Genomic DNA, 27753 nt, shown 5'->3' on the forward strand with positions numbered 1-27753 from the left:
CTGAATTATTGTATCTGAGTTTTTATGTAAAAAGAAGACTTGACCATTATAGTTGGTTTTTTTTTTAATATCCTGGAAGTCAGCGAAGCAAAATGTGGATGGCAAAAGTTTACGTGAGCTGAGCAAGTGTCAAATTCATCAAGACAAATCTATCAAAGGCTATTAAATACAGTCACTGAGCTGTAAATCTCTGGGGACTAAGAGAAAATTTTGGGGAAATATCACTGCATGCTTGCCCTGTCTTTATACTCTTCCCCTGGCATCCACTGCTGGAGACAGGCAGATCAACTGGTGCCGTGACTCAGAACCACTGTTCACAACTTACTGTCATCTAACTGAGACACTAACCAGGGAAAGCCAATGTGCAGTGTTACACAGTGGAGTAACACTACTATACATCATTGTTTTAAACTATACGGAGACACGTTTCCAAATGAGGAAAAAAAAACCCGAAGAAAACACTTCATGCTCCTCCTGATGTGTATTTCCAAAAGATAAAAACTTGTGTTTAACTAATATTAGAGACATAACTGTTAAAAAAGGGCTCCAAGACAAAATAGCAATTTGAAGGTTATGCTACTACTCCCTTCTTAATCCATGATCAATGCAACATACCTAAGAACTGCAATTTAGCTCTTACACAGACCTTCAGCAGGGTGAAAGGAAGGGACTCGCCTCTCTTGCGTGTAGGAGCCAGTTTTACAACGATGAGAACATTTTGTACACCAGAACTAATCCTGATCAGGGATCCAGGGACTGGAAACCAAATCAGAAACTCCAACAGGCTGCTTCATGAAGCAGGTTTCAGATTTGGAGGACTGCAGAATTTGATTTACAGAACTAACATAATTTATGAAAAAGTCATTAAAAACGTTGTCTTTTTGATGAACTAACTCCACTGGCTTTCAGACCAAAGTGACATTTAAAAGGTAATTAGAAAAAAAAAAAAAGAGGAAAAGTTCATTTAAGAGTAAATTCCTGGGTGAAATTTGTAGCAAAGCAGAAGGTCTAAACAAGCCTGGTCCTTTTCTGCATGCCACCTAATCCTGTAAGTGTGTGCTGTGCCACGGGCTGTTGTGTGTGTCCCTAGCACGGGCGCAGACTCCACCTTGCTCAAACAAACGAGGTGCGTCAAGCAGGTCTGGATGCAGCTGTGCCGGTGACGTGGTGGCAGCGCAATGCCCAGCAGCACATTGAGCCCCTAACACGTGGTCCAGGGCAAATGCTTTGTGCTCAGTGGCACTAACAGGGGGACAGGGGCTGTTTCAGACCCCTCTGTTCCCTGCCCCTTCCTGGGGTTCCTCCCAGTGCCAGCCCCTTCAACATCCTAAGCCCTGTTACACACACAGCTACGGCAGAGAGCTTTCTCCTGTTGACTTTTGAGGCGGTAGTTGCTCATACCTGGCAGAGTGCCATTATTGGCGATGAAACTAGCCATGTCGATCGGCTTGCTGTCGATAGAGAGGTTCCTCATGCAGCCGATAAACTGTCTGTTGTGCACTGGGAAATCTTCAGGCAAGTTTGGGACACCGCCAAGGAGGAGAGGGCCAGTTAGGTCCAAAGATCTGAAGAAACAAAGAAATGCTCATAATTTCTTGCATATAGTTTGTTTTGTTCTTTATATTACTGCTTCTATAAGCACATTTGAGCTGTTTAGTTTACCCGTGTTGCCATGCACTTCTCTCTGCTACATCAGCACTTCCAAAGCTTGTAATCAAAGGACCTTCCAGAAACACCGTAACTTTTAACTTAGGAGCTGTCATATACATACAGAATCCATTCACCTGTCCCTAACAGTGGCCAATATGAAGAAGAAAATGAAAATTATGGAAAAATGTGCAGGCGCAGGACACTTCTTTCTGACTCCAGTCACCCAGGGGCTGGCTTATGCTCCTCAGCACAAGGGCTGAGATGCTGTAGATTTTGATATAATGACTTAATTATTATACAGTGCCAACCCTTTTTAAATCCTCTGAAGATCTTAATCTTAATAACATTTGGTGGAGGCAGGTTCCACTGAGTGACTCCACACTGTGTGACAAGTATATCATTTGGTCAGTTTGAATTAGCCCTAATTTTTATAGTCCCTCCTTGTCTTGGGATTTTAGAGCAGCATGTGCATCTCAATAGTCTTTCTGCTATAACTCATTATTTTATATCCCCGCTATGTTGCTTGCTGTCCATCTCCTCTTTAAACCCAACAGTACTAATCTTTTTGGTCTTTCCTCACAGAAAAGTTTTTTTTTAATACCTAATGATTTCAATGGCCTTTTCTGTACCTCCTTTATTTCTATCTCCTTTTGAGATAGGACTTAACTTAAATGATGGAAGTAATAAGCTCTTCAGCCACCCCCCTCATTAATAAAGTCTAGCATTTTATTTGCCCTTCTCTCTACATTTGTATACTGAGTAGATGCTTTTTGGGGGCCATCCACACTGACCGTTTTTTTTGCATTTTACAAGCAATTTGTAAATACACATTTTGTGTATCTACGCAAAACTCTGTGCATTCCTCCCAGAGTACTGACACTTGCAGTAGCCTCCAACAAATTCCATCTACCAAACTAAACCTTGTTACTCCTTCCTGTTAAATCATATCTGTTTTTCCAACTTCATTTGCTTAGTGGTTAACCACATACTGTTGACCCTCCCCTGGAAGAAGAGAATGAGTGGAAAATACAAATATAGGGATTCCTTACTTCTTTGAGCCGGTCTGAGTCCCCTGGGCAGCGCAGGTGTAGTTTCCAATGAGGCTCCCGAAGCGCACAGCCACTGCTGTGTCACAGTCGTCCACGGTCACCACGGCCACCTTCTCTCCTGAAGGCCCATGAGGAATTCCTAATCGCCCAATGTTGGGCTTCAAGAAATAAATGGCACATGTCATACAGTGCTACATATACATGGGATTTAAATGCTGGTTCAGCCAGCTCAACAACATACTTCTTATTCCCCAAAGAGGATTAAAATAGGATGTGTAAATAAAATAGCAGAAGTTAAGTTGTCCTATGACATCCAGGCAAGAAAAAAACCCAATGGATGACTTTAAAGAGGGTCCATGCATGCTCAGTGTGATACACAGCATGGTCAGAAGTGGCTTTGATCTTTTCCACTGCCGAACCGCTTTGGCCCAAATCACTTCAAAGAGGCATTTTCTTACTTCTGCACAGCAAACTCCAATAAATTCTGCTCATTTTGTAACTTTTCACCATTCAAGTGAATGAAGTCACTTGAATTTTAACATTGTTTCTGCCCAAAGACAGAAAAACATAAAATGATACAGTATCACAAGTGAGGCTAAAGGCTTAAATCAAAATTTCCCTGATAGGGGTTCTCTGTCAGGGCCACCACAAACCGAGCGGAGGTTCCTATAAAGGCTGTAGCGAAAGGTGGTCCGATGATCGGGAGGGAGCTTAGATGAAGACTGCTTGTGCCTGCTGGAGTGCCCCCTAGCTTCAAAACAGAGGGCATGGAAACCCACTGCCTGTGGCTGAGAAGCCCCCCCCGGTTTCTAGTCACAGGAAAACAGAGATCATCAATCCACAGAGTTGGACAATCAAAAATAAGGGATGGATCTTAGCTTCCTCACACAGCCACTTTGGTCCAGGCATGCAGACCGACAGCGTGGGTGGTGCATGGAAGATGGGAAGAAAGTGTGGTTTAGAGTGGCAATAAATGCTCTGGCTTGTCCTGATCTCCAGCTTCACCCAGGCAGCAGGAAACTCCTGCCCACCCACCCACAAAGTGCCCTGGTGAACATGGGCCACAAAACACATTCAGCTTCACACCTCCACCGTTACTGGCTCACTCTGCTAATCACCCTACTGGCAGGTGTTGTTCTCCCCACTTCAGCAACTACTGACAACTGGGGAAATTCAATGATCCCAACAGGCAGGAAAGCCTACAGGAATCCACTGGGAATCCAACCCCAAACACCAAACTTCTGTGCCTCCACCACAAACACATCCTCCATCTCCATTAATTTCCTAACTGACAAGATGTACCCAGCGTGACTGACAGAAGACCATATCTGCTACACAGAAACTCAAGAGAGAGATTCCTCCAGTGGAGAAATGCATCATGACTGTTAAAAAAGGGCGCATCTATAAACAGCAGAATATCGGCCTCAGTGAAGAACTAGCGAATTCTGGAAGAAAATCGTTTTCCACATTTAGTGTTCGTAGAGAGCTACAGAGTCCTCCTAATCTACCACTGGTGCAGGATCTCTGAGGACTTTATGGGTACAGGAGAAGCAATGAGCTGAACTCCCCTGGCTGTGCTGCCATTCCTCCACAGGCAAAGGGACACCTCACAGGACTGAAGTCACCAGGATCTGACCCAGACACCCTGCACAACTGGAAGCCAAGAGATACTTCTATGATGTGTTGAGCAACAATAGTTGTAACCATACGAAAACGGAGGATGGCTGGGCATCATGCTGTAGTTTGCTGTACACTCGCTTTGAAACGTATATTGCTCAACTGTGTACTGCAAACAAGGAAGCAGAAAGGGGATAAATGCCTATTCTTTCTGTTTCGCTTGTACACATATAAATTCATTAAAATACCTAAAGTCACTTTCATCATGTGTAAAGAGATACAGATTTATTTCTACAGGTAATTATCCCAATGTATAAAAAACATTTTTAAAGGATGTTTCCTGGTATCAATTCCAGTTGGAAAGTATTTTCCATTTCCTCTACTAAGAACTAATGTGATCACATAGTTTGGCAGTTATACAGTATAAGGTTTTGACCTCTCTGGAGTGGTATTAAGGCAGATTTTATTTCTTCCGATACTCCCTGGACTTTGCCACTGCCTAGCTTGGAAAGACAGGAAGCATACATATTTGCAGTGCTTGAAAATGTTATTGTATGCAATGATGGCAATGTTAGTGAGCAGCTTTTCAAAGTAAACAAAAAAATACATAGAAAATTAACCAACTGACAAGCAGACCTTCCCTTCCAAAATTAAAATGTTTACATTCTGGGTGCTACTTCTATTCATTTGGAGGAATGATTCGATTAACATTTACGTTCTTGTGCTTCACTGAAATAACCTATTGTTTCTTACATGGGAGCCTTGACAAAGGCAGGGTATTTATTCTCGCAGCAGGGGGGTTCTGCCCAATGTTAATCAAGATTGCAACCTGATGAGACTCAGCAGTTTGCAGCTGCTCCTTCACAGTCAACTAGCTGCAGTGGCAAATTGATTTTTTTCCCCCTATTTTTATTTAACATAGAAATTGCAAAGTGTTTCTCTAGATGTCGACTGGTCATTGCAGTGCAGACCTGTGGCATCTCTTCAGCGCTGATGACCACACATAAGCTGATGAAGAAGAAATGGAATATTCCGGTGAATGAAAAGAGACCTACTAGCAGTTCAAACCATACTTAGTTCAAACACGTAGTGATTTTCTGAGCGTGTTAAAAGGCCCATTTGACAGAACAGGCTTTTCCCAAAATGGAAGAACATGTTGCTGGGAAAGGAAAGAGACTCTTTGAGTGATTGAATGTGACATGGGCTTTTTTTTCTTTTATACGTGGCAAGTACTATGCTACTCATCATTTCAACACCTAGCGTAGGGAATGCTTTATAACTGAAATAATGTGAAATAAATAAAACAGAGGCAAATAAATGGAACAGAGGCAGCCTAAGTTAGGAGTTCCTTCAGAATTGAATGATGAAACTGATTTTATTCATTTAATATTTTGATTAATACTAAATATAGTTTGCTGGTGACACAAAGGATATTTAGAGTATCATGCATTAAAAAAAAAAAATCACTTTGAATAGCTGAGTCCTAGAAAGAGAATTAATCACAGAACATGAAACTTGGGATCTAACGACAAGAATTTCTATTGCAGGCTCAAAGAACATCAGCTATAAATGAAGAAAAATAAGAAAAATTAACTGTATAAATTGACTACAAAACCATTATGAACCATGGTGTGATTAAAAAATAAAAAAGGCAATACAACAGTGGGTTGTTGCAAAGATGTGCATGAGAGAAATTTTATGACACTTAACAGGATAGAATATTGTAGACAATTTTGATTACATTTATTAAAAATAACTTCCAAGTAAAGCAGATGCACAGAACTGCAGCCAAGGCAACGGAAAGCTTACCTCATCAAATACACAAAAAGGACTTGACGTGTTTAGCCTAGCAAAGTAAAGGCTGAGGAACAGTTTTGGAAACGAGAAGATGCCGTCACTGCAATGGACACAGTACAAGAACAAATGGGGATAAGATGCCCATGAGTAATGTAAGCTGGAAATCAGCAGGGGATGCCCAGCCATACGAGGGGTCATCTTTGGGAAAGTAGCAGGGGCGAAAATTATAAAAAAGAACTTAATTTGTTTGTGATTATAGAAGCTGGTGTTAGCAAGAGGACGGGCCTACATTTGAAAGAAAATAAGTAACAGTAAGCAGTACTTGCAAAATACACAAGAAAGCGAATTGCCACCACTAAATGATAGCACACACATTTACATTTCAGGCATCATCTTTGCTTCTGTGGAATCCTGGAGCAAGACTGGTCCCTAACAGTAGGAACAGCTAACACTAACCAGCATTAATTCACACTATTATTTTCTGGAAATATGTTCAAGGAGTTAAAAGCCAGACTTTCATCTGGGTACTTAGCAGTCCTTTCTGCCTGTCAGACTCATCTCCTGAAACACCATGCTACCCGAAAGGCAAGTTTCGTTAGCTGTGCCAATTCTGCACTCATGAGTAAATGTTCAATGTGGTGTACAGGAATTTACCAGCATGACCCCCATTAATGGTAATGCAAGTCATGTAACCGAGTTCCTGCTCATGGGGCTGAAAATTTACCTTGCACTGCCTAACCCTAAAGGCTGCCTTTTTACTTAGGACTTGTTCAGAAAGAGGTTGGAATTCAAACTTCAAAGACCACATGCTGTAAAAGTGAGTAGCAAGAAGAAGTACCAAACAGTGCCAGAGAGAGAACTCGGTCTCCCTTAAACAAACTACGAATTAAGTGGATTCATCCTGGACTCAAAAAAAAAGGAAAAAAAAGCAGCCCTGAGTGTCACAGTGTATTATCACCATCACATAGTGATTCTTCAAATGTTCTGTGCACCCCATATTAAAGTACGTTGTGCTCGTTGTACTGACACTTATGTTTGCTGGATATAATCACATACAGAGTCACTTGGAGAAAAGAAAGAAGCAGCCCTGACTCAGGACCCACATGTGAGAGCAGAAGCCACCTACTCTCTAACTGTGAAACAAGACAAACCATATTTATGTTCCTCAAATAATGGCAATTAGTACATAAAATTGTACACAATGTCATGAAACTTAACTTTGCCTCTTCAAGCTTTTATGAAGGAGATTAGTGGTTCCAAAGTATGGGTGGACAGTCTCAAATCTTGTGTCTAATCCATGACATTCTCCCTTGGCCAGATAGAGTCACAGGCAGACTGCGATTGCAGGAATGACAGTCTCCCAGGATGTCTTTTGAAAATTGCAGTTCCCTTTTTGACCATAGCGGAGCTAACAGTGAGACTCATCTACTGTCCCCAGTGGTGACCTGGGGGAGTGACCTTCTCAAGCCTCAAAGGTGCATGCAACTCCCTTTGGCCACCTGCAGTGACCTTCTCAGGTTGCAGTTGACAGTGGAGTGAGAGAACGCCACTGCGAAGGTATTTTACTACCGATGCCAAATCTGATTTTCATGAAACCCAAGTACGGAGCAATGAACTGTTTGGACTTCTCCCCACAACTTCAACAGATAGAAACACATGTAAGTTCTCCCAGGTGCCTGTAAAATGCTGAGAAGTTTAATCTGCGAACTTGCGTTTTATGAATGGAGACCAGATAGAGGAGAGAAGGTCACCAAAACACATCTGTTTATAGTTTGCAAATCTACTGTACAAATCTACTCCCATTCCACTTAAAACATCAGACAAGGATATTCTCATGTATCTCAGTTTCATTTGGATCCTCTATTATTTTAAAGTAAATATTTAAACTGTGAGAGCCCACACAGTTACTTATTAAAGACACAGATGGTCTAACGATGGAAAAGACATACAGATTAACGGACAATGGAAGCCTTGTCTTAAATACTTAATTGCTACATTTTTACATTATAAATACTACTGTTTTCAAAAGCCACGATGCAAAATTGTTGGAGAGGTTTAAGGAAATAGTCTAATCTTTGGTAGACTTATTTTGAATTAAACCAGACGAGATACTGTACATGTAATAGTAACACTGCAAAGTGCAAATGTTTGTTTAGTCAATCAGCAGCAGTGATGACACTCAGATTCCTGCATCTCACCCTTTTATTTGTTAATCCACAAGATAATAGGGCTTTTCCAAAGGTCCCACAAGCATTTCCTCCACCAAAACCACCTTTTTCTAACTTCCATTCTTAGATAAAAAATTGCCACTTAACCTTTCGCACAGATTGAAAGAGGGAGAATGGTTTGGGTTGACCACGGGAGAGTGTTCCAACTTCACGGATATTCCCTGAAATTAAACTGAAAGCTGTGCTCTCCAGCCCGATCCTCAGCCACGAGGACTTCCGCCTGCTTTAGCCACCCCATTGAGTCTTTTGAAGGAGCTGAGGAGGTGATTCAGCAGCAGACTGTAAGTATGGCCAAGACTCTGAGAGCACGAACTGGGAACCCTTGCAAATGAGACACAACCCATTTCTTTACGCTTGGCATGAGGAGACCTGTTTTCTTGGGGGACAGATATAATGTTGCATATCATAAATACTGCATTTGCTCAGCTCACTGTACACATTAAAAAATATATCTGTTTTAGAAAGTTGGTCTTTTAGTAAAATGTTTTGTGTGGCACAGCTTAATATGCAGAGGTTGACTTGTTTGTCTTTTTAATAAGTGCAAATGTGTAAAAAGAAAAGCCATCCTGAAGTCAGTGCCAGCCTTTCAGTGCTTCCAAGCGTTTGCTTACTGGACAATAGTTACCCTTCTGTTTTTGTTAATCAGTAGCTAATGATTTATTGACTGTTTGGAGTGGTTAAAGGTTAAAAAGAATCTGTTTCCTAGTTATTTTTAATACAGAAAAAGCACTCCTCTGCATTGTTAACGTGCTGGTTCAGACCCTACTGCCCCCAAAAGTGTTGGGTGGGAAATGCCTCACGTTCATATCCCTTGGGGCTCTTTGCTTCCCAACGCTTCCAGCTACAGTAATAATGGGAAAAAATGGAGCAACTGGCATCAGGTCCCGCTGGAGGCTGCTGCTGGGGCTCCAGCCACCGCCGGGGTCTCCCCTCGCCGGCTCCCTGGCGCTCATTAGGCAGCCCGCCAGCCGCCCTGGCTCCTTCGTTAACCCACCGGCCTCTGCTCCGCTATCTAACACGGGGAAGGGAGAAACCCCCTCCGATTCCCAGGCAATGCTGTGCTGCTTCAGTGGTCAAAAAGCTCATTAAGGGCCCGCGGTGGCGGCTGTCTCCCTGGGCAAGTGGCCGGAGCCTGGCCCCAGCAAGGAAAATAAATAAATAAACAGGAAAAAACAAACGGGGAAAGCACCATGCTTGCAATCCCAAGGGGACAGACTAGGAAATGCCGGAGAAGCTTAGCACTGTGGCATGGACTTGCAGACCATTCTGATCAATCGGGAAATTCCAAATTAGGCCAGTTTAAGAGGAACCATTAATGTTAATCTCTGCTTTTTAAAGTTTCCCCCTACAGCTTTCCAGAGCACCTTTAAAATAAGGCGGTGTGAAGAACTGAGAATCTTTTACACATCCTGATTAGTCACCAGGGAAAGGCAGGACAAATCATTTCACATAAACCCCTTACTCCTTTGATGTATGTATCCCCTTTATCCCCTGAATATTTTAATAGCATTTCTTTATACAAACTTGGCTCGAGTCTGTAGAGAAACATGAGAGCCTGTGACAGTGAAAAGGAAAACCAAAAAGCTTCCCATCGGTGAGTCAAAAATGCAAATCCTGAAAAGCCACCAGACCAGTTCCTTTTCCTAGACAAACTCCCTGAAACACCGATCTCAGGATCCAGGCTGGGCCACAAAGTCAAGCGAGTTTTACTAGCCTGATTTGTTATCTCCTTCACGGCCGCATCCAGAGGCTAAACTTTGATATTCAAAGCAAGAGGCTTTCGGCACAGCTATGAGACCTGGCACGCGTGAATGGTGCTGCCCGAATTGCTGCTGCTCTTTCGGTGGTAGGGCAGAGATGGGGAGCAGTCCTCCTGTCCCACCATGGCGAGGCTGTGAAAAGCCATGGTTACACACACACGGCATCCAGACGTGCGCTTTTCCTCCACAAAGCGTGATCAGTACCTTCACAAATACCATCCAGCTCCTGCAAAGGGTATATTCTTGGATTTGACTAATTTTGGCAAAGGCTGCTGTAGTGCTGATGGGAAGAATGAGTTTTCCCTGCCTGCAAATGGAAATTTTATCCTGAAATTTGTATTCCCAGATGCTTCTCTGCTCTTTGGTGATGAATCAGTGACACAGCAAGAAGGACCTGTTTTGGGTGCCGAGAGACCATGGCCCACTCCTCAAGACAACATCTGGCTTTCCGCGTGGGAGACACCACTCACCACAGCGCTCTGCTGCTGTGGGTCCCCTCGTCCGCCCTCTCCTCCCCTGTGATCTGCCCCTGTGGCTGGCGTGCCTTCTCCCTACCCTCTCCTGCCCTCTGAACCCTTTTTCTGCCTATTTTGCTGCCTTCCTCCCTTCCACCAACCTTCCACCAATAAGGATGCTCTTCCAGCACCCTTGGAGAACTGGGAGAGGAGAGCACTGGAACAGCATCCTTGTTCTCCTTCACATGCTCTCCTCTCCCAGTTCAGCAAACCCTTTTCCCTTTGCCATTTGTCCCTATCTACCTGCCAAAGTACCACTCTCAAATATTTTCAGCTTTATATAAATCTTGTATGTTTTACGACTTAATTTTGCATCCAGGATGCAAATGTTATTGCTGTCAGAGTCCAAGAAATACCTAGAAATAGCACAACGTGACACTTCTTCACAGCAACTAACTCCTCCTCCTTGGACTCATCCTTGGTGACACCTTGCCTAGCAAACTGCTGCTCAGTGTGGATGATGGGGACACAACCGGGTCTATAAAATCCAGGCATCCCGCCATGGCTGGATCTTTGCAAGAATCTTCTGGTACACACAGACCCTTGCATGGCCAGGTAATCGCAAAGTGCTGCTTCCCCTCACTCCACAGACAGATGCAAAATACCTGAAAAGTTACTGCAAATCAGTGAGCTACTGTAGATTTAGTGTGTGATTAAATGGAGATAACAGCACACTTCAAAGCACTCGCACCAAATTCCTGCGGTGCCATTTCAATGACTCCGCTGGCTTTGCAGAAGCTCTGCCAGGCTGTGCTGCACAGCACAGCCTTCAAGCACCGTCCTCAGGCTCTTGAGCTGAAGCCAACGGCCATTCAGACTCTGCCAGCTCTCATGGAGGTCCCTCGCATCTCCTTAGCCTTCAGGAGGAGCTGAAAATCACCATTTTGGGAGGTGCCATTAAGCCTCCGAGGAGTTTTGCAGCGTGGAGGTGTTAGATGGCTTGAGTGAAGGCTTAAGGAGCACTGTTGGGTGCCAGGTTCCCCACAGGCAGGGTGATCTGAGAGCCCCACACCATGGGGAAAGCCAAGCAGCTGAGACCCAAGCTCAGGTGTGGGGTGGGCGCAGACCTAGAAGTGGCAGTGCTGAAACTGGGCACACAAGTCAGGCCTTTTAAAACCTGGGAGGAACGAGAGGAATAAGCGCTGAGCAGCCTTGCCGAGGATGAGGCTTCCAGAAGAGCAGGGGCTTGGGTTGGTTTTGACACGACATGGTCCCTGTTGTCACTCACAGAGCGAAAACCCTGGGGACAGCTTCTGAAAAGTTACTGTTTGCATTTGCGTATAAAATCACTGCTACAACAACGAGTGTTTTCAGGAGGTGTTTTCAAACTCTGTGAGAACAACACTTCCAAAAGCAGGCAGGGGAGAGAAGGAGCCAGGCACTGGGTACACGCTTGCCCTCCTCTTCCCCAGCCGCCTGAGAGATTTCTCAAAGTTGTCACGGAGAGCTGAGCAACTCAGGGCTGGGGAGCAGGACACACTTTGCGTCTCGATGACCTCCAAATGACTTTCGCTGCTTTACACTTTCATTTCCCAAGACACAGATTTAGAGGTGAGTTATTTGTTATTTCGTGTCAAGACAATGGAATGTCGCTCTGCCGCCAAATCCTGATTTCCTTTCCCAGATATCAATCACTTTGCACTTACCCTCTACCAGAAAAAAAAACAAAAAATCAACAAAAACAATTACTACTAATTGAAATCCGCATGAATAAATATTGGTGGAATTGCAGGGAGGGGCTTTTAAAGTGCAGGCTCCCGTGTGCTTGTCCTGCAAGGGCAGATCAGCTGCCCCCATTACACCCACTACACCTGCATGGGCTCCGCAACCACGTCCGAGCAGGACCAAGAAAAAGTAAATATTAGCCAGGCAGCCCTTCAATGCTTTTCAGGAGATGTTAGGAATGTAAATGGCTGCCACAGGCCAGACCAAAGTCCCACTGAGGGAGCAGTAGATGCCGTGCAAGAGCGTAAGAGCGGGGCAAATGTGCCGCAACAGTTCTCCTGTCCTCCTGGCTCTCGGCTTCTCACCTGCAATACTGCAGGCTGGAGCTCGAGACAGGTTTTCACAGGATCCTGCCACATTTTATGAATGGAAGGGACTCATGTTACCATCTAATCAGCCTTTTGCCTTATAGAACCACAGAACATCACACAGTGACTCCTGCCTCAATAACATGGCTTGCACCTGAGCTACAATTTTCCTTTAGAAAGAGAAATACTAACTTGATTTAAAGATTTCAAAGGACAGCAAGACCATCAGAACTGTGGGCAGATTATCATGCAGATTATGTATCTTCACTATTAACAATATTATATATTATTTCTAATCAGAATCTGTCAAGCTTCAGTTTCTATATATCAAATCTATGGTCTTATGTAGACTAGGACTTTCATTGATGATCCTCTGGATTTGGGTGGAAGAGGATGAATTGGGCCTCAGCAAGGACGGGAGTCTCTGACTCTTCAGCCAGAATGTCAGGAAATGACTCATAAACTGAACTATTTTTACAGAGATTACCTTTTCTCGTGGCATTTTAAAAATTGAGTTCTGAGCATGTAGGAAATGACATGGTTTGCATCCAGACACGAGAAACATATTTTATGTGTTTGACTAGAACAACATTTTGAACTTTAAATGTAAAGCCCTGGCATGCACTCAGCAATGGAAAATCTGATTTCTTTTCCTTCCTTTAGATGCTTGTAATTTGAATTGCTATAGTTTTTTTAAATGACCATGCCCACTAGCACCAAAATACACAGTATAGACAAATAATGCAGATGCATAGCTACAAATTCCTCACACCCTTGTATTGTACATGTGTCTCCAGCACTATGTACCATCATGCTTCATAAGTATACAAGCCTGCCCACCAAAAAGCACAATAATCTACTGATACAGTAACTTCTGTTCTTGTAAGAAAATTGTGAAAAACCATCATAACCTGCATCTGGCTACCAATATTGGTAATCCAGTAAAAGCTCCTTGACCTCTTGAGTCGGAAAGTAAATTAAACATGCAGGTCCCTCAGGATGCTGGCAGAAATTCTGGTTGTGACTAGCAAAGAAGTGTCTTTTTCATTTGAATTGCTTTTCTTCCTTGTATAATTGAAGCAATTTTCTCTGTGAAGATGAGGCCTTGCACTTACACAGGTAACCACAAGTAAGTCCTTCTCAAAACTAGAGCTAAAGACTTGACTGCTGTCACGCTCCCTGTGTTTTTGGTGTCCTGCAAACTTTCCCGTGCTTAAGCAGAACTTTTGATCCCATGAAAATGCCGTAGGAGGAAAGGCATCCAGCACAAATTGATGATCTGGTGAAGGATACCACCAGCACTCCGCAGGAAATTAGCACTGTCCACTGCCTCCTCACCATGCCACTACTGACCTCTACAACCCTGCAGTACCTTCCACTATTAAATATTAAATATTCACAATGAGATGGGTGATAAAGAAATGATAAAATTAGAAATATGGCTAAATCTTAAGTAAGAATATATGATTTGTTTTAAGAGGAAGCACTAGATTTTAAGATGCTTTCTGCCTTGCACACTTGAGAGCCTTTAAAAGCTACATTGGCATTTCTTAGAGATATTATGAATGTATGTTTGGAAATGCAGATCCACAAAATTGTATTTCTTCCTGCAAAAATATGCCAGAGAAGTAGGTTGTTCTTAACTGAATGACATTTTCCGTATTTACAGTACCCCCCGCCAAATATTTGCTTAACATTGCAATTAACGTTCCGCATTTTTCTTTACCAGACAATGCCAAGCAATGCTAGAGGGGCCTGTGTTGATCACGGACACTGTAAACACAGCAAGTCACTCTGAGCCAGCAAAATCCAAACTCTGGCGGGCCCACATTTGATCAACAGTGGCATTATCATAATCTTCAACAACCGCATTGTTTATTTAGAAAATCTCCCTCAATCCTTTAACAAATTAGTCTGGAAGCCACCGGGAGGATTAACTTCAGAAATTCTCCCTCACATTGCAATTATGTCTGCTCAGATGTCACGAGCGATAGACATTTTGCATAAGTCATACCCAGCCTTTATTACTAATTGCATTTGCAGTGATTTGACTTCTGTTGGGGTCTGTCTTTTCCAACCGAGTTACAAAACGCAGCACTCGGCAGGGGCAACCATGCCCCCGTGCGAGAGGTGCTCCCCGGCACAGGGTGTAATACCTAATACCTATCTAAGAATTTAATTGCCAACCACTTTTCCTGACTATTCAGATTAAGAAGTAAACGACACTGGATGGTGTCCTGGATACTTTCAGGGCAAAGTCTTTCACCTTGGGTCCAATGACTAAAAGTTATGCCTGGCTGGTGGCAGCTATGTGGCTTTTCTCCAAGGAGCTGGCAATCCCTATTCAGCTGCAGGCATGTGCCTGCCTCATAAATCACCCGCGGCGCTGGCAGCCTTGTTGGCAGGCTCGGCAGGGAGACCAGAGCTGAGCAAACAAAGCTTTCGTGCTGGAACGGGAGGCTCCCGCCCGAGGGGCAGTACGGCGGCGGGGTGGCATGGGGAAGCCTATGCTGAGCAGCTGCGCGATGTTCCTGTTCGCATATTGGTCCTGGAGGGACAGGGCACCATGGACTCAGCACTTCTCATGAGAATTAGTCCCCTTTATAGGAGAGAAAGCAGTAACCAGTGTTATCAGTGTCTTTTGACACAGTTGTCACAATCTGAGTTTCACTAAAATGTTGATATCTACCTTTTTTCTTTCTCCAAAGGCAAAGGGGCGAGATCAATTATTATCCCTGAATAAAGAATAATTATATTTCCATAACAGGTGAATTTGCCATCATCAGAGAGGGTCTGTGTTTTCAGAAGGAAACGAGATAACCTATCTGTCAGCTCCATAGGCACCCGGCGCAGGGGCGTGTGTGCCATAGCCAGCAGGGCTTGTGCTCTTCTCCACAGCAGACCGTCAGAGGTTGCTGTATTTCAACCCGCCCTTTTCAAAACAAAGCGCTACGTTAACTTCTCCAACACCGATCAGCACGACTCCCACTGCCTTTAACTGCCCACGCCGCTTGTCCTTATGCAAGGGGTTTGGATCAAAGGGCAGGTCCTGCCTGCCCACGGCAGGGGAATGCAAGTGGCCACCGAGCTTCCAAGTTCCCACGAGCGCATCGGCCTGCAGCCCTGTAGGTCTTGACTTTTAGGGTACGGCTGTGCCACCCCCCAGTGACTGGTGGCTGGATGAAATGTGATCCTAGCCGGCTCTTGCGTGGGAGAGCAGGGGTGGACCTGAGTTTTCAAAAGAGAAGTTTTGCGTACGCATCCTTAAGTCTTTCAGGAGTACTCTGCCTCCGGCCACTGCTAGGCAGTTGCGCGACACAGGCTCCCAGAATCAAAACAGAGGCTCTAGTAAACAAAGGCAGTGATGAATGTTAGAGATTTGCTATAAAGATAATCCTAAAGATAATTCTGCTAATGAGTTGCAGGCATAACGCGCGTAAGAGAATGAGAAAATGCAGGGGTTGTACAAGACTGAACCCAGGAGCTTATGTTCACCACACGGTCAGCTGAAGCAGGTGCTCCGTATGAGCAAAGCACGCTCCAGCAAGACACATCACGTGTCTAAGGTAAAATCGTGCCATCCTTGCTGCAACGTGCAACTGCCCCCTCCACATCTGCTGGTGGCCGCTGCGCACCCCCTGTTCCCATCACCTCTGCAGCTGCCCCGCGAGACTGCTGCTTCCCCACTCACATCTCCCTTGGGAGCTCAATGGGTTCATCAGGCTTTCTGCCAAGTTTGTACGTTTACCCACCCTTTTCGTTCTGCTAAACCAGAAGCTGCCATTGGACTGGAGATCTGGAAGGCACCTGTGTAGAAAAGCCTTTCAAGCAAAGAAACTGGCTTGATTTTTCTGCTTCATTTAGGAAACAGGGACTCAATTCGCCCCAAAAAAAAACCCAACAAACCCAAAACCCAACAACCTTCTCTTTACGTCTCCACCTTTGCCAGGTAAATGTTGAATTTTTATCTCAAGGCCTTTGCTCCTGTCCATTATAGAAAGTCTTTATCCTGAAGCTGCTAAACACCAGGCCTGTTGTAAAGTGCTTCTTATTTCTTGCTTACTGTCGTGGTTTAACCTCGGGGGGCAGCTAAACCCCGCATAGCCGCTCGCTCACTGACCCACAGTGGGATGGGGAAGAGAATCAGAAGGGTGAAAGTGAGAAGACTCATGGGTTGAGATAAAGACAGTTTAATAGGTAAAGTAAAAGCTGCATACGCCAGCAAAGCAAAATAAGGAATTAATTCACTCCTTCCCATCGGCAGGCAGGTGTTCAGCCACCTCCAGGAAAGCAGGGCTCCACCTTGCACAACGGTTACTTGGGAAGACCTCATATGGTATGGGATGTCCCTCTGGTCAGTTGGGGTCAGCTGTCCCAGCTGTGCACTCCTAGTCTACTCACTCGCAGGGCAGTCTGAGGAGCAGAAAAGGCTTTGACACTGTGTAAGCACTGCTCAGCATTTGCTAAAACATCCCTGTATTATCAACACTGTTTTGGTCACAAATCCAAAACAGCTCCATACCAGCTACTGTGAAGAAAATTAACTCTATCCCAGCCTAAACCAGTACACTCGGACATGACAAAAATTGCACATGGAGATGGAGAGTGTACATGGAGTGAAGGTGGGTGGTTTGGAACAGACCTGCAGATGCTTTTCATTTTATTTTAACAGTAAGAGCATCGACAAATACTATCTTCCAATAGGTATACTCTCAATTTATGCCTCTTCAGACATCTATATTCACAGAGCTCCCATATGACATTCCCCTTTCTGACCAACAGATTGCCTGACTAAGTACCGGAACAGCAGCAAATGAAGCCCTGACCTGGCCTGGGGCTGCTTTTTTCTTCCTGTCTTTTCCTCCCTGACCCTGTCCCTCCTTCCACTTCATTCCCCAAGTCCCAGGCAAGTGCAGACGGCATCTGTTCCTCTGTTGCAAGCTGCTTCATCCCAAGCCTCCCCTGAGCTGGCGGCAGTCCCAGCTCCACATTGCCCTCAAGACCCTCAGCTGCCCCCAGCTCCGTCCGGAGCCCAGCAGCCAGGGAGAGCACACAACTCTGCACAGCAGTGCTGGAGAGCTGCCACTCAGACTGCACTGGGAGGAAACGGGGCTCACTGAGGTCCCCCCAGATACAGAGCTGGTTGGTTTTGCCCAGAGGCACACCACTTCCCGGCATGGATGGTCAGTCTGTGATCCGTGGTACGGAGGATTTGTGGATGCAGACTCAAAATGCTAAGCTCTGCTGGCACCGTAGCACAGGTTATGTACAGGCATGGTTAAATAGTCCTTCGGGATCAGCTTCGGCCGAGAAATCCACAGGCAAAGGAGAAAGCCGCCCTCCCGCCCACTCACCTGCCGGCTGAGCAAGCACAAGGGGAGAGCTGCAGCACGCACCCGAGGTACAGAAAATCAATTACAGCCCAGGTCTTGGCACTGAAACAGAGAGTGTTTTGGCACCTGGGAACAGCTTTCAGCCGGTGGGTGAGGGATAGATCCTCCCCCGGAAGGAAAGGTACCGGCAAATTCTAGTGTGCAAGTGGGCCGAGAGCTAAATCTCGACAACATTAGCTCAGACTTTGGCAATACTCAAGCTCCAGCTTGCCCCACTTGAAGGCCAGTTAACTCAAGAGAAACCATCACTTACCACAGCCAGGTGATTTTCGAAAGCATATGTGAGTCTGATTTAGAGCAATGTACCTCCTGTGCTTTCAATTCACAACGCGCCAAAGATCAGCCCTAAGCAGTCCTCATTTCTTTTAAGTTTATCTCTAACTGAAGAATTCGCCTGTTTTCTCTGGCAGCTGTTTTCAGGCTAAACGCAGGCTTGGGCTCTGCCGGGTGGGAAGCGCACAGGGATGGAAAGCAGCAGGTAACTGCTAACTGCAACCGCTGTGAAAGGGTGGGCTACTCCTAAGACAGACAAGCATCTGGAACAACCACAATGGTACTCTTCAGTCTAAAGAAACACAAGGAAGGAGTAAAAAAACCGGCAGTTTACTATCGATTATCAAATATGAGAAGAAACCTTAGCCCATTTATGGAAAAAGGGTAATATTTGTCCTGAATATCTCATCCTAGGAGCCTGCAGGCTCAAGTGACCAGTACAGCTGAGATACTCTCGGAGGCACCCATCATTTTACACCTCCTGACCATGGAAGAGGATCCCACGCACATACGCTGCCTGGTCTTACAGTCGTTACTTCTGTGAGTCATTCAGGGATTTGTTCATTCCATCCCCCAGAATTACTGTACTGCACATCAGTGATAGCACGTTTCTCTCTGCTTTTCTCAAGTTTTCTGTCATTTAAGTAAAATTATCCTGTGCTCCCTTAAACAGATGCAGAAGGAGTTTCTGCCTACAGAACACTGATGTCCTTAAGCGACTTTGATGTCATATATGTATAAGTAACATATAAGATACACAGTATATTTATATACATTATAATTAAAGGAACATGTCCCTGCGAAAAACATTTTTATCTTGTGCCAAATGATGAATTCTACCCTGAGGTAATGAATCAGGTAAAACATTAACATAAATTTGATGGTATACCTCAAATTCTGAATAAAATTGTGTTTCTATCAGAAGTTTGGGAGAGTGGCTTGAAGTTTTCACTTAATTAAAAACACCACCCATTACTGGACTCTTTAAAATCTCCTGTCCCCAGCACTGCCTACAATCATACATGATCCTGTATGCGCAATGAATGCCAGATAGTTCATGTGATATTATCAATACTGAGCATCGTTATCATCAAACATCCTGGTGGTTTTGCTCCTATTCCAAACAAATATCAGCATGGCTAAACCTATTGACTGTCACTCATGCTGGCAGGCTCAGGAGAGCCAAAGGATAAGGACCAAACTCCATCAGAGGCTGAGCGCACTTTCATCATGTGCAAAGAAAACACATTACCAAGGCAAAGAGGGCAGCTCTCATTGCTATCCTGCAAACAAGCAGCAGGTTACTTCTGCTATTTTTCATCAGTTTTGTTTGCTGGCTGAAATCTTCCCCCTTCTCCCACCTTTCCTTCCAATATAAAAAAAAAATCCCATTTCTTCTAAATTTCTTATCAATATGTATACCTCTTGAGAAAGCAGGTCACATGCAGGTCACCTTTAATTTAATACCTCCCATTGATTTTAATGGCTGCAAGATCAGGATCCCAGAAGGTAACGTGTTTGAGCTAACAGAGTCAGCAAGTAGCTTTCCTCCTTGCCTTCCCCCCACTGTCAGCAAACATCTATAATGGCAAGTAACCCTGCTAACAGGTAAACTGATACCTTGCTACTGGGTAGCTGACAAGACTTTTAATGTATAACTGAAACTAGAGAATGGTTATAAAACACTCATAGTTCACTTCTGCTCTCTTACAGCTACTAATTCCTTCCCCTTGGTGTTTTCTCTTCCAGAAATTCAATACAGAGTCAACACTTCCTTAGTACAACATCCATGTGCTTCCCTTAGGCGCCTCCGCTGAAACCAAGTGTGTCACCTGTTACCAGGGGAGGAAGCATCCATTTCCATAGCTACGTGGTAAACGAAACGACATTGCTTCCCTTCCTCCTCTGATACAATCTGTTTCATTACTGCAGCGTTTTACAGTGCCTGTACATACCAGGATTTGTAAGAAAGCATCAAATAGTTGAGCAGATAGAGAACTGGTTTGATGCTTCTTTGCAAACACGGTGGGGCAAAGCCGGCTCTGGACTCGCCTCTTGCCAATGAGGCTCCAGCGTTTGTCCCTGAGCAGCAGGGGATCCTCATGATAAGGAGTTAATTATAAAACAACATTTTTCAACAACACTAAAGACAACTGTTACCAAGCACATAGCTTTTGAGCTGAGTTCAGAAAATAATTTACAGGATTCACTTCTACACTTACTTCTTATTTCATTATCGTTATTACCAAACTGACTTTGCGCAGGGTGGCAGCATCACCAGGATGCCGCAGAACTGCGTGCCGCGTTAAGCAAATAACTGCTGCAGAAATTTCCCACCAGAGTCACCCCTCGCATCCAAGTCACCCACTCCTGGAGTCCAAATTCCAGTGACACTCAGCCAAATATCATCCACAGAGCTGCAGGTGCCAAAAACCACTCAACCTTTGCTCGTATCCGACCATGATCAACTCAGATTGCAGGAACAGCTTTCAGAGCTGTGAAAACCCATCTACAAAAATTTGCTTTGGACTGAAGTGATTTAGATTATGTATCAAAGCCTGTTAGTCATTCTCCTCAAAAACTAAAGATGAAAAACTAACCTCAGCTGTGATGAAATCTAATACTCCTTATGTGAATTACAGCATTATCTGAAAGCTCCAAAGAAGACCAAACCCTTTTTTTTCCTGCTAGATACTATACAAATGCGGAAGGAAGGAAATAACCTGAACAGTTTCTAGCTTAGTTTTAAAAAGATACTTTAAAGAAGCTTAACAAAAAAAGGAACTGGGATGAAGCTAAGAGAGACCTGACCCCAAATGCTTGCTGTGAGTACAACAGGAAATTTTTGAATTGCTATTTATTTGAACCTGCACCACAGCATGTCTCACGTTTCCAAGGCAGGAGGAAAGGGTCCAGCCCGAAGAAGCCTGTCACTGCCCGAGGACACAGTGGTGGGTAGGAAGAGGCCAGGCACAACTGTAATGACCCCAGTAGCAGGACAAGCAGCCTGGCAGCACTCAGCTGTAGGACTGTGAATAATAAGAAAAGTTCGAAATGTCTGTATGGGTTTTGCTGTGCAAAAAAAAGCACAGAAGTGACACAGGAAGAGACCTATGAATGGATAGGCAGAAGTGATCATATCCATTAAATAAAGAAAACCTGCTGATGGAGCAGAACGCAGATGGAGGGAGATGAAACTCAACATGAGTGAGGGATAAGAAAGAGCAGGTATAAACACCTCTTTAAGGGTTTTTTAATGCGGGACATAGACAAATGAATAAAATAGATCTCTACGGGTATCTGGGATGACGGGTTATGCATTTCCCATGGACAGCATCGGGAAGAGATATCTGAAAAGGGGCAGAGACCAGAAGCTCCTTGCGCAAGCAGCTGAACAGAAGAAGGGGCAAGGAGCCCTGTAGGGATGCTGGCGGAAGCAGCCCCCGTGGCCCCGCAGCCATGGAGGGGGTGCTGCTGCAAAATGCCAGAGCGAGCTGGAGGGCAGAGGGAGGGAGGGGAGTCCAGAAGGGGCTGGAGGTGGGGATCAAACATAAGCTGGAGGCAGGGAGGAGGGAGCCGGCTCAGGGGGGCTGTGCCTGCTTGGGGAGACTGCATATTGTCTGAGAGGAGAAAAGGGGCTGAAGTAGTGACGGGACGAGGACCTGACACTGCGCGGAAGGATTTGGGAAAGAGCGGAAGGATGCAATACCTGCAAAATAATATGAGTGCATAATTTAAGCAAACTCATGAGTTTTGGGTACTCTGTTATTCAAACACATCTTAGCTGAGTCAAGTTTAGACACAGCATCCTATTTATCTTGGCACAACCCAAATCCCTAAATTATCTCTGTCTTTTCAACCTCCTCACAGGAACTTTTCTTCCAGCTTTGTTAAAACATGAAGTAGCCAAGGAACTGCTTTACAAACAAATACCAGCCGAGGCGAAGGCTTAACCCTGCTGCAGGGTGCGGCGGGCAGCCCGGCGGGCAGACCTGCAGAGCTGCCTCTGGCTGCCGCTGGCCCGCAGCGCCTGCTCCTTCTTTCACTACCAGAGAGCTGGTGCAACATATGCGATTCTCAGACATGCTGGAAAGTCCTGAGAGCATGCTAAATGCATATAGGTTAGCATATCCTACTTGTGCCGTTTACTCAATATTGCAAGCTCCCCTCTGTCAGCCCAAATTTAACCATTCTGGAATAAATACTGCTAAGGGGAAGGTGATGACTTTGGTCTCTAACATGGACAGCAAAGGGCAAAGTGCTGCTCTCCACACAGTGACCCTGCTTTTCATCACTTTTACATCATGTGAGTGCAAAGGCAATGATGTCAGTGGTGTTTCCTAGCACGGCCCCTCTGTTCTCCCTCTCTCCCATGAGTTTCCTCCTGTGCGGTGGGGACCGGCTTGTTCCCCTTCGAAAAACTGGGGCAGAAGAAGAAAATGATGACAGGGTGCACGTGTTAACGATAGGAAAACACCAGCTGCTAACATGGCTCACCTACCAGTCTGCTTGAACAGCAGCAAGCCCTGAAAATGAGGCAGGGGTTTATTTTTAACTTCCGTGTCAGACCTCTTTGCCTTTTAAAGAGCGTCCTGGGGCTGCCGAGGCCCCTTATCTGCTCGACAGCACTTCAGCGAGCCGCTCCAGCGGCTGTCCCCATGGCTGTGCCCTCCCCTCCTCATCCACCGAGGAGTTTGAAAGCTGGAGTGTCCCTCCGCTGCCTCAGCAAGTGCCGTTTACTCTGCTGAAGTGATTCACTAAGAAATATGCAGACTATGGAAACACGGCATGTTGCATTTTGTAAGGAAGAGCCTCGCAGTGTCGACAGATGCATGCATGGCGACACACCAAGTTTCACTTCTATTTTTCTGTGCTCCAGATAGTAGAGAGTATATTAAGTATATTAAGTACAAAACTTATAAAGTAAGTTTCAAAAAAATTTTTTTTTTTATAAAAGAACTAATAAAAAAGGTTTTTATTTCTTCCATAAAATAGGATTCCCTATCTAGGAGTCCAAAGAAAATTTTAATTCTCCCATTCAAACTGCCACACAAACTGTGATGAAAGGATGCAGTGCTGGGAAATAAAGAACTTGCTGATCATATTAATCCTTCATCTTCCATTCAGCTTCCTACACCAGTATCCTGTTTCCTTTTTAACAGCCAACAATGCTCCTCTATTTCCTTACGCGATCCCCCATAATGCTATCATGTCAGACTTAAAAGCAACGCTTCTCAGCAACTAAATGAATTCTCTAATTTTTGTTATAGATTATAGAAGAGCTCTGACATCTATCTGTAAACAGTGACACCGTACACCCTAAAAGCCCACTCTTTGTTCATCACAAAATGGCTGGTTTGCACAAAGCCCCTGCCTTTGGTTCAGTCAAAGTGAACCTGCTCCTGACAGCTACCAAGGGCGCAGGGACCCCAGAGCCACCTCTGAGTGCCATGGACTGCGCGCAGCAATGCTTTTTGCATTTCTCTTGCATATCTTTTTACATAGCAGACAAAAAAATGATTTAGTAAGATAGCCCTTGATTATTGAAAAGTGTCAACCATTTAATAGCCAAATTTTCCAAGCCAGAGAAGCTTACACTAGCTAAACTGGTCATTTTAGACAAGAAAAGACAGTTATAAGGAAAAATTTTGCTTTGCTTCAGAAAATTCTACACTAGTGGTTTGTAGTTACTACACTGAAGGCTCCGGCACTGCACAATTCTTTAAAAATATCCAAATCAGTGAACCAGTTGTTTTAGGTACACTGACACTTGTGAGGGTTTAAGGAACTGAAAACTAAAATAGTTCCAAGTACCTGAAGGTTTCCACAGTAGTGCTTCTGAAAAGGATGTACTAGGTCTGATTTTGCTTTCCTGAGACAACACTCAAAAGCCCTCAGAGGGAATTTTTGTCCCAGGCAAGGTAAGCAAGACCAGTGCCATTTGTGCAGAGCTGTAGCAATGTGCCTGATTAAATAAATAAAATTCAGGCCACCTGCATACATCAGGTCAGAGCTAGATGACCCACGCCTCAATTACTTTACAAATAATAGGCTTATCACCAACACAATTAGTCTTACCTTATTGTAGTACTGCACCTGGACGGAGTGCCACTGCCCATCACTGACCCCTCCGGGAACAAACGGTGCCACCGTAGTGGTTGTCTCCCCTGCAATGGCAGGCAGAAGGGAAAAAAATCAGTCAACTTCACTGCAAACTCTGCTCTGCACTAAACCAAAACACAGAGAGACCCTCATTGGGGACAGGATGCAGCCGTATTACTTCATTATGGAGGAATTTGGGTTTTTGTCCTGCGAGACAGTAAATATCCCCAGTTTCATGGAATTATTTTGGTGCACAAATACAAAAATAGCTTCTGGCACATTCGGGTGAATTACGTTATTTTTTACTATGCTTCTGCAGAGCGTGGTAGCCAATGCATTGCGTAAATGTAGCTATTGCTGAAGTGGTCAACTGAGGAAAAAATGTACGTGCATTTTTCTGCATTTCTGCCAAAAGCAGCACTTTGAGGTTTTTTTAATATGATGAGTATCGTGCCAGGATATTTTGTCTGGGAAGGGAAGCCTACTCCTTATCAGAGCTGAGAAAGTGAACTCCAAAAGTACTTTAGTATAAAACCCATGGATGGTAACCTTGGTCCCAACAAAATTTTACCACTGATTAATGAAATTATTGGCGGCCTTTCAGTATTTAAATTTGAAAGCAAGTCCTTGCCATTGCAACTGGAAAGCTGAAGCTTTTAAGTCAGGTCTGAATCAGCAGAATCAGCTCAGTAACCAGGAATATCTGTTCCAAGGTAGCAGAAAAAATAAACATTCGTGTTGAAAGTACATAAAAGGCCTGGCACGGAGAAGGGATTGCTAGGTTTCGACTTTTTTTTTTTTCCCCTCTTTCTTTATTTTTTTTTTAAGTTGGAAAAGTCTACATAATAAACCACAGGAAAAATAACTCCCTCCCGTAAGCTAACAAAGTTCACAGTATTGTTGAGCTTAAAATGTACCTTCTACTCTCTATTTGCAACAAATACTTTACCCTGTGTGAAGTATTATTCCCATGTCCCCTACTCTCCTTTAACTCCTATCCTATGTACTTCTGTTATTTAAACCATACAGATTTCAGCTTAGCACGTTTGACATCTTGCTGTGACGTTTTTTATCATTTAGTGGTAAAAAATCTGTGGTAAAAATTGGGTTTTTTATTCAGCCAACAAATTTTTGCAAAAGGAAGGTCACCGGTCTCCAATCCTTTTGCTTTGCTTTCTGTGAAAAAGTTGTTGCGACCGGTAAAACAGTCAGATCAGATGTCCAAAACTTGTACTGTTCGTTAAAAGCCACTTAAAACTATAAAACATAAACCATTCTCCTTCCAAAGAAAATACCATTTGTAATGTACAGGACCAGACCTGCTCTCAGGTGCAGTAGTGCAAATCTAAATTTAGTTTCATGTATTTTAAAGGAGTTTCTCCACATTTAAATTCATATAAGTGCAAGTAGAATCTTTTTTTTCTCATTCATCCTCAGGGTGCCTTCCAAGCAATTTGATTCAAGTTTAGACAAGCGGAGTAGAACTACAGAAGAAAGCACATCTCTCCGACTGCAGCATGTTATTTCATTACACTAATCCATTCAAAAGCCTGCCTTAAAATCTGATTTGGACAACTTTGAGGTAATAAAGGGGAAATGAAACCGGATATCTTCAACCCAAAGGGCCCAGATACGCACTTAAGCATTGCTGGTAAATCGATGGGGTCACGTAAGATCTGCCATGGGGTCTGAGGGCAGCGACCATCTCACTGGTGATGAGCGTGCAACACCAATGCGTGTTGCACCTCTGCTTCTACTGCTTTACTGCTTGCAATGTCTCACTCTTCACAAAAATAAAGTAACACTTGACTGGAGCCTGCATGTCTATCCTGAATACGGATAGCGGGAAATAACAGGATTATTTCCTGAGTTACGTGCCCGGTACAGAGGTACAAACATCTCACTTGACCTACACGTAACCCCACTTGACCTACAGGACAACAGCCCTTCCCAGATATTTGTTTCTGTCACGATGGAAAACATCCCCTAAACCTGTGACAATTAGAGGCTGCCTGCCCTGCTGAGATTTAGTAAAGTCACCAAAGCCTTCCCACCGACTCACAGACCTGCTCCTGGGCTAAAGCAGGAACGCAAGTGGTCCACCAAGAGGTCCACCAAGAGCCTCAGCAAGCCTGCTGAAGGCCAGGGGGTGATTCCTGGTGGCTTCAATGTGCTTCAACCACGCTGTACAGCTGCATGCTAACAGCTTCACCTGCTACCCCTGTCATGGAAATTAGCATAGCTGCGCATGAGTTTTTGGATGAAACTTGGGCTTTTTTAACTCGGGAAATACTCTTCTGCTGGTCAGGGTTTGTTCTGATCACACTTTCGTCAGGAAGAGCTTTGCTACTGCCAGGGGTGATTTTCTGGAGGAATCCTCTCCTCTGGGAGAAGGCCATGGTGGTAGGGATACGTGCCACTCTGAGCTTCACTTGCCTTCCCCTCTCTCTGCTCCCACAAGCACCAAAAGACACCGGCTTTCTCCTAGTGCAGAAAGCGAGCAAACGCCAAAGCCTCTGTTTCTTGTTTCCTAGCCCACGGTAGCAATGAGTGGGCAGCTTAGTTCTCCTAAATTCCTTGCGGGTTACAGCTTCTTCCAAGAGGACGTGCTTCTACGGTGCAGCAGTGGATTCCAGCAACAGCATGGCTCACCAATCCCTAACGAATGGCCGGTAGTTTTCATTTGTCTGCTAGCTTTTCCTTTGGCTTGCGTGCATTTTTTAGATAACATCTACGCACCTAGTTTCACGGATGGCGTAGTGTAAAAATGCATAAACACACGACATTTATCACAGCATGATAAAATGAAGTCTTGTTTAAGCAAACATTGGCTCGGAGGCCAACTTTCAGGCAGGTGCCAATCTTTTATAGTAGTCATAAACTCTGACTTTTATAACTGGTATGTTGACAAGCTCCTGCCTACGACAGCGAGTGTTACCACCACAAACCGCTACAATCTGGAGTACTTTGCAACGCCCAGCACCAGTTGTTCACCGTACAATGTCAGCAGGTTACTCAATTAACGAGGAAGCAAATAGCTGTATAAAATCACTGAAGTGTGTTTCCAAACGGGTTGAGAAGATCTCCGGACTGCAAGCAGAAACGCTCAACTCGAGAGACACCTCACCTGCAGAGAACGTGAGCTGGATCTGTTCCTCGATGATCTCCAAGGCAATGAAGTCGTGCTTCTCGTTAAAACGCCCATTGTAGAGGAGGAGAGCATTCCTCTCCCTGGTTGCAAACCTAGAACGCAGAGACGAGGGGTTAGTTCATGCTTGAATGAATTAAAGACTGATGATCAAGTCGCCCAGAAGAAAGACGGCATTGTATTTAGCA

General features: G+C 44.5%; 1 protein-coding gene across 1 annotated transcript in view; it reads right to left on the bottom strand.

Moving 5' to 3' along the window:
• Positions 1–27753, bottom strand: part of CELSR1 (cadherin EGF LAG seven-pass G-type receptor 1) — a 171719-nt gene that overhangs the window by 47620 nt on the left and 96346 nt on the right. The window contains exons 4-7 of the mRNA XM_075145964.1: positions 27545–27660; positions 24394–24482; positions 2700–2857; positions 1402–1565 (exon numbers count right to left, since the gene is read on the bottom strand). Coding sequence (XP_075002065.1) covers positions 1402–1565; positions 2700–2857; positions 24394–24482; positions 27545–27660 — 527 coding nt within the window. The remainder of the gene's footprint in view (positions 1–1401; positions 1566–2699; positions 2858–24393; positions 24483–27544; positions 27661–27753) is intronic.

This window comes from Calonectris borealis, chromosome 1 (assembly GCF_964195595.1).
Source record: "Calonectris borealis chromosome 1, bCalBor7.hap1.2, whole genome shotgun sequence".
Classification (NCBI taxonomy): domain Eukaryota; kingdom Metazoa; phylum Chordata; class Aves; order Procellariiformes; family Procellariidae; genus Calonectris; species Calonectris borealis.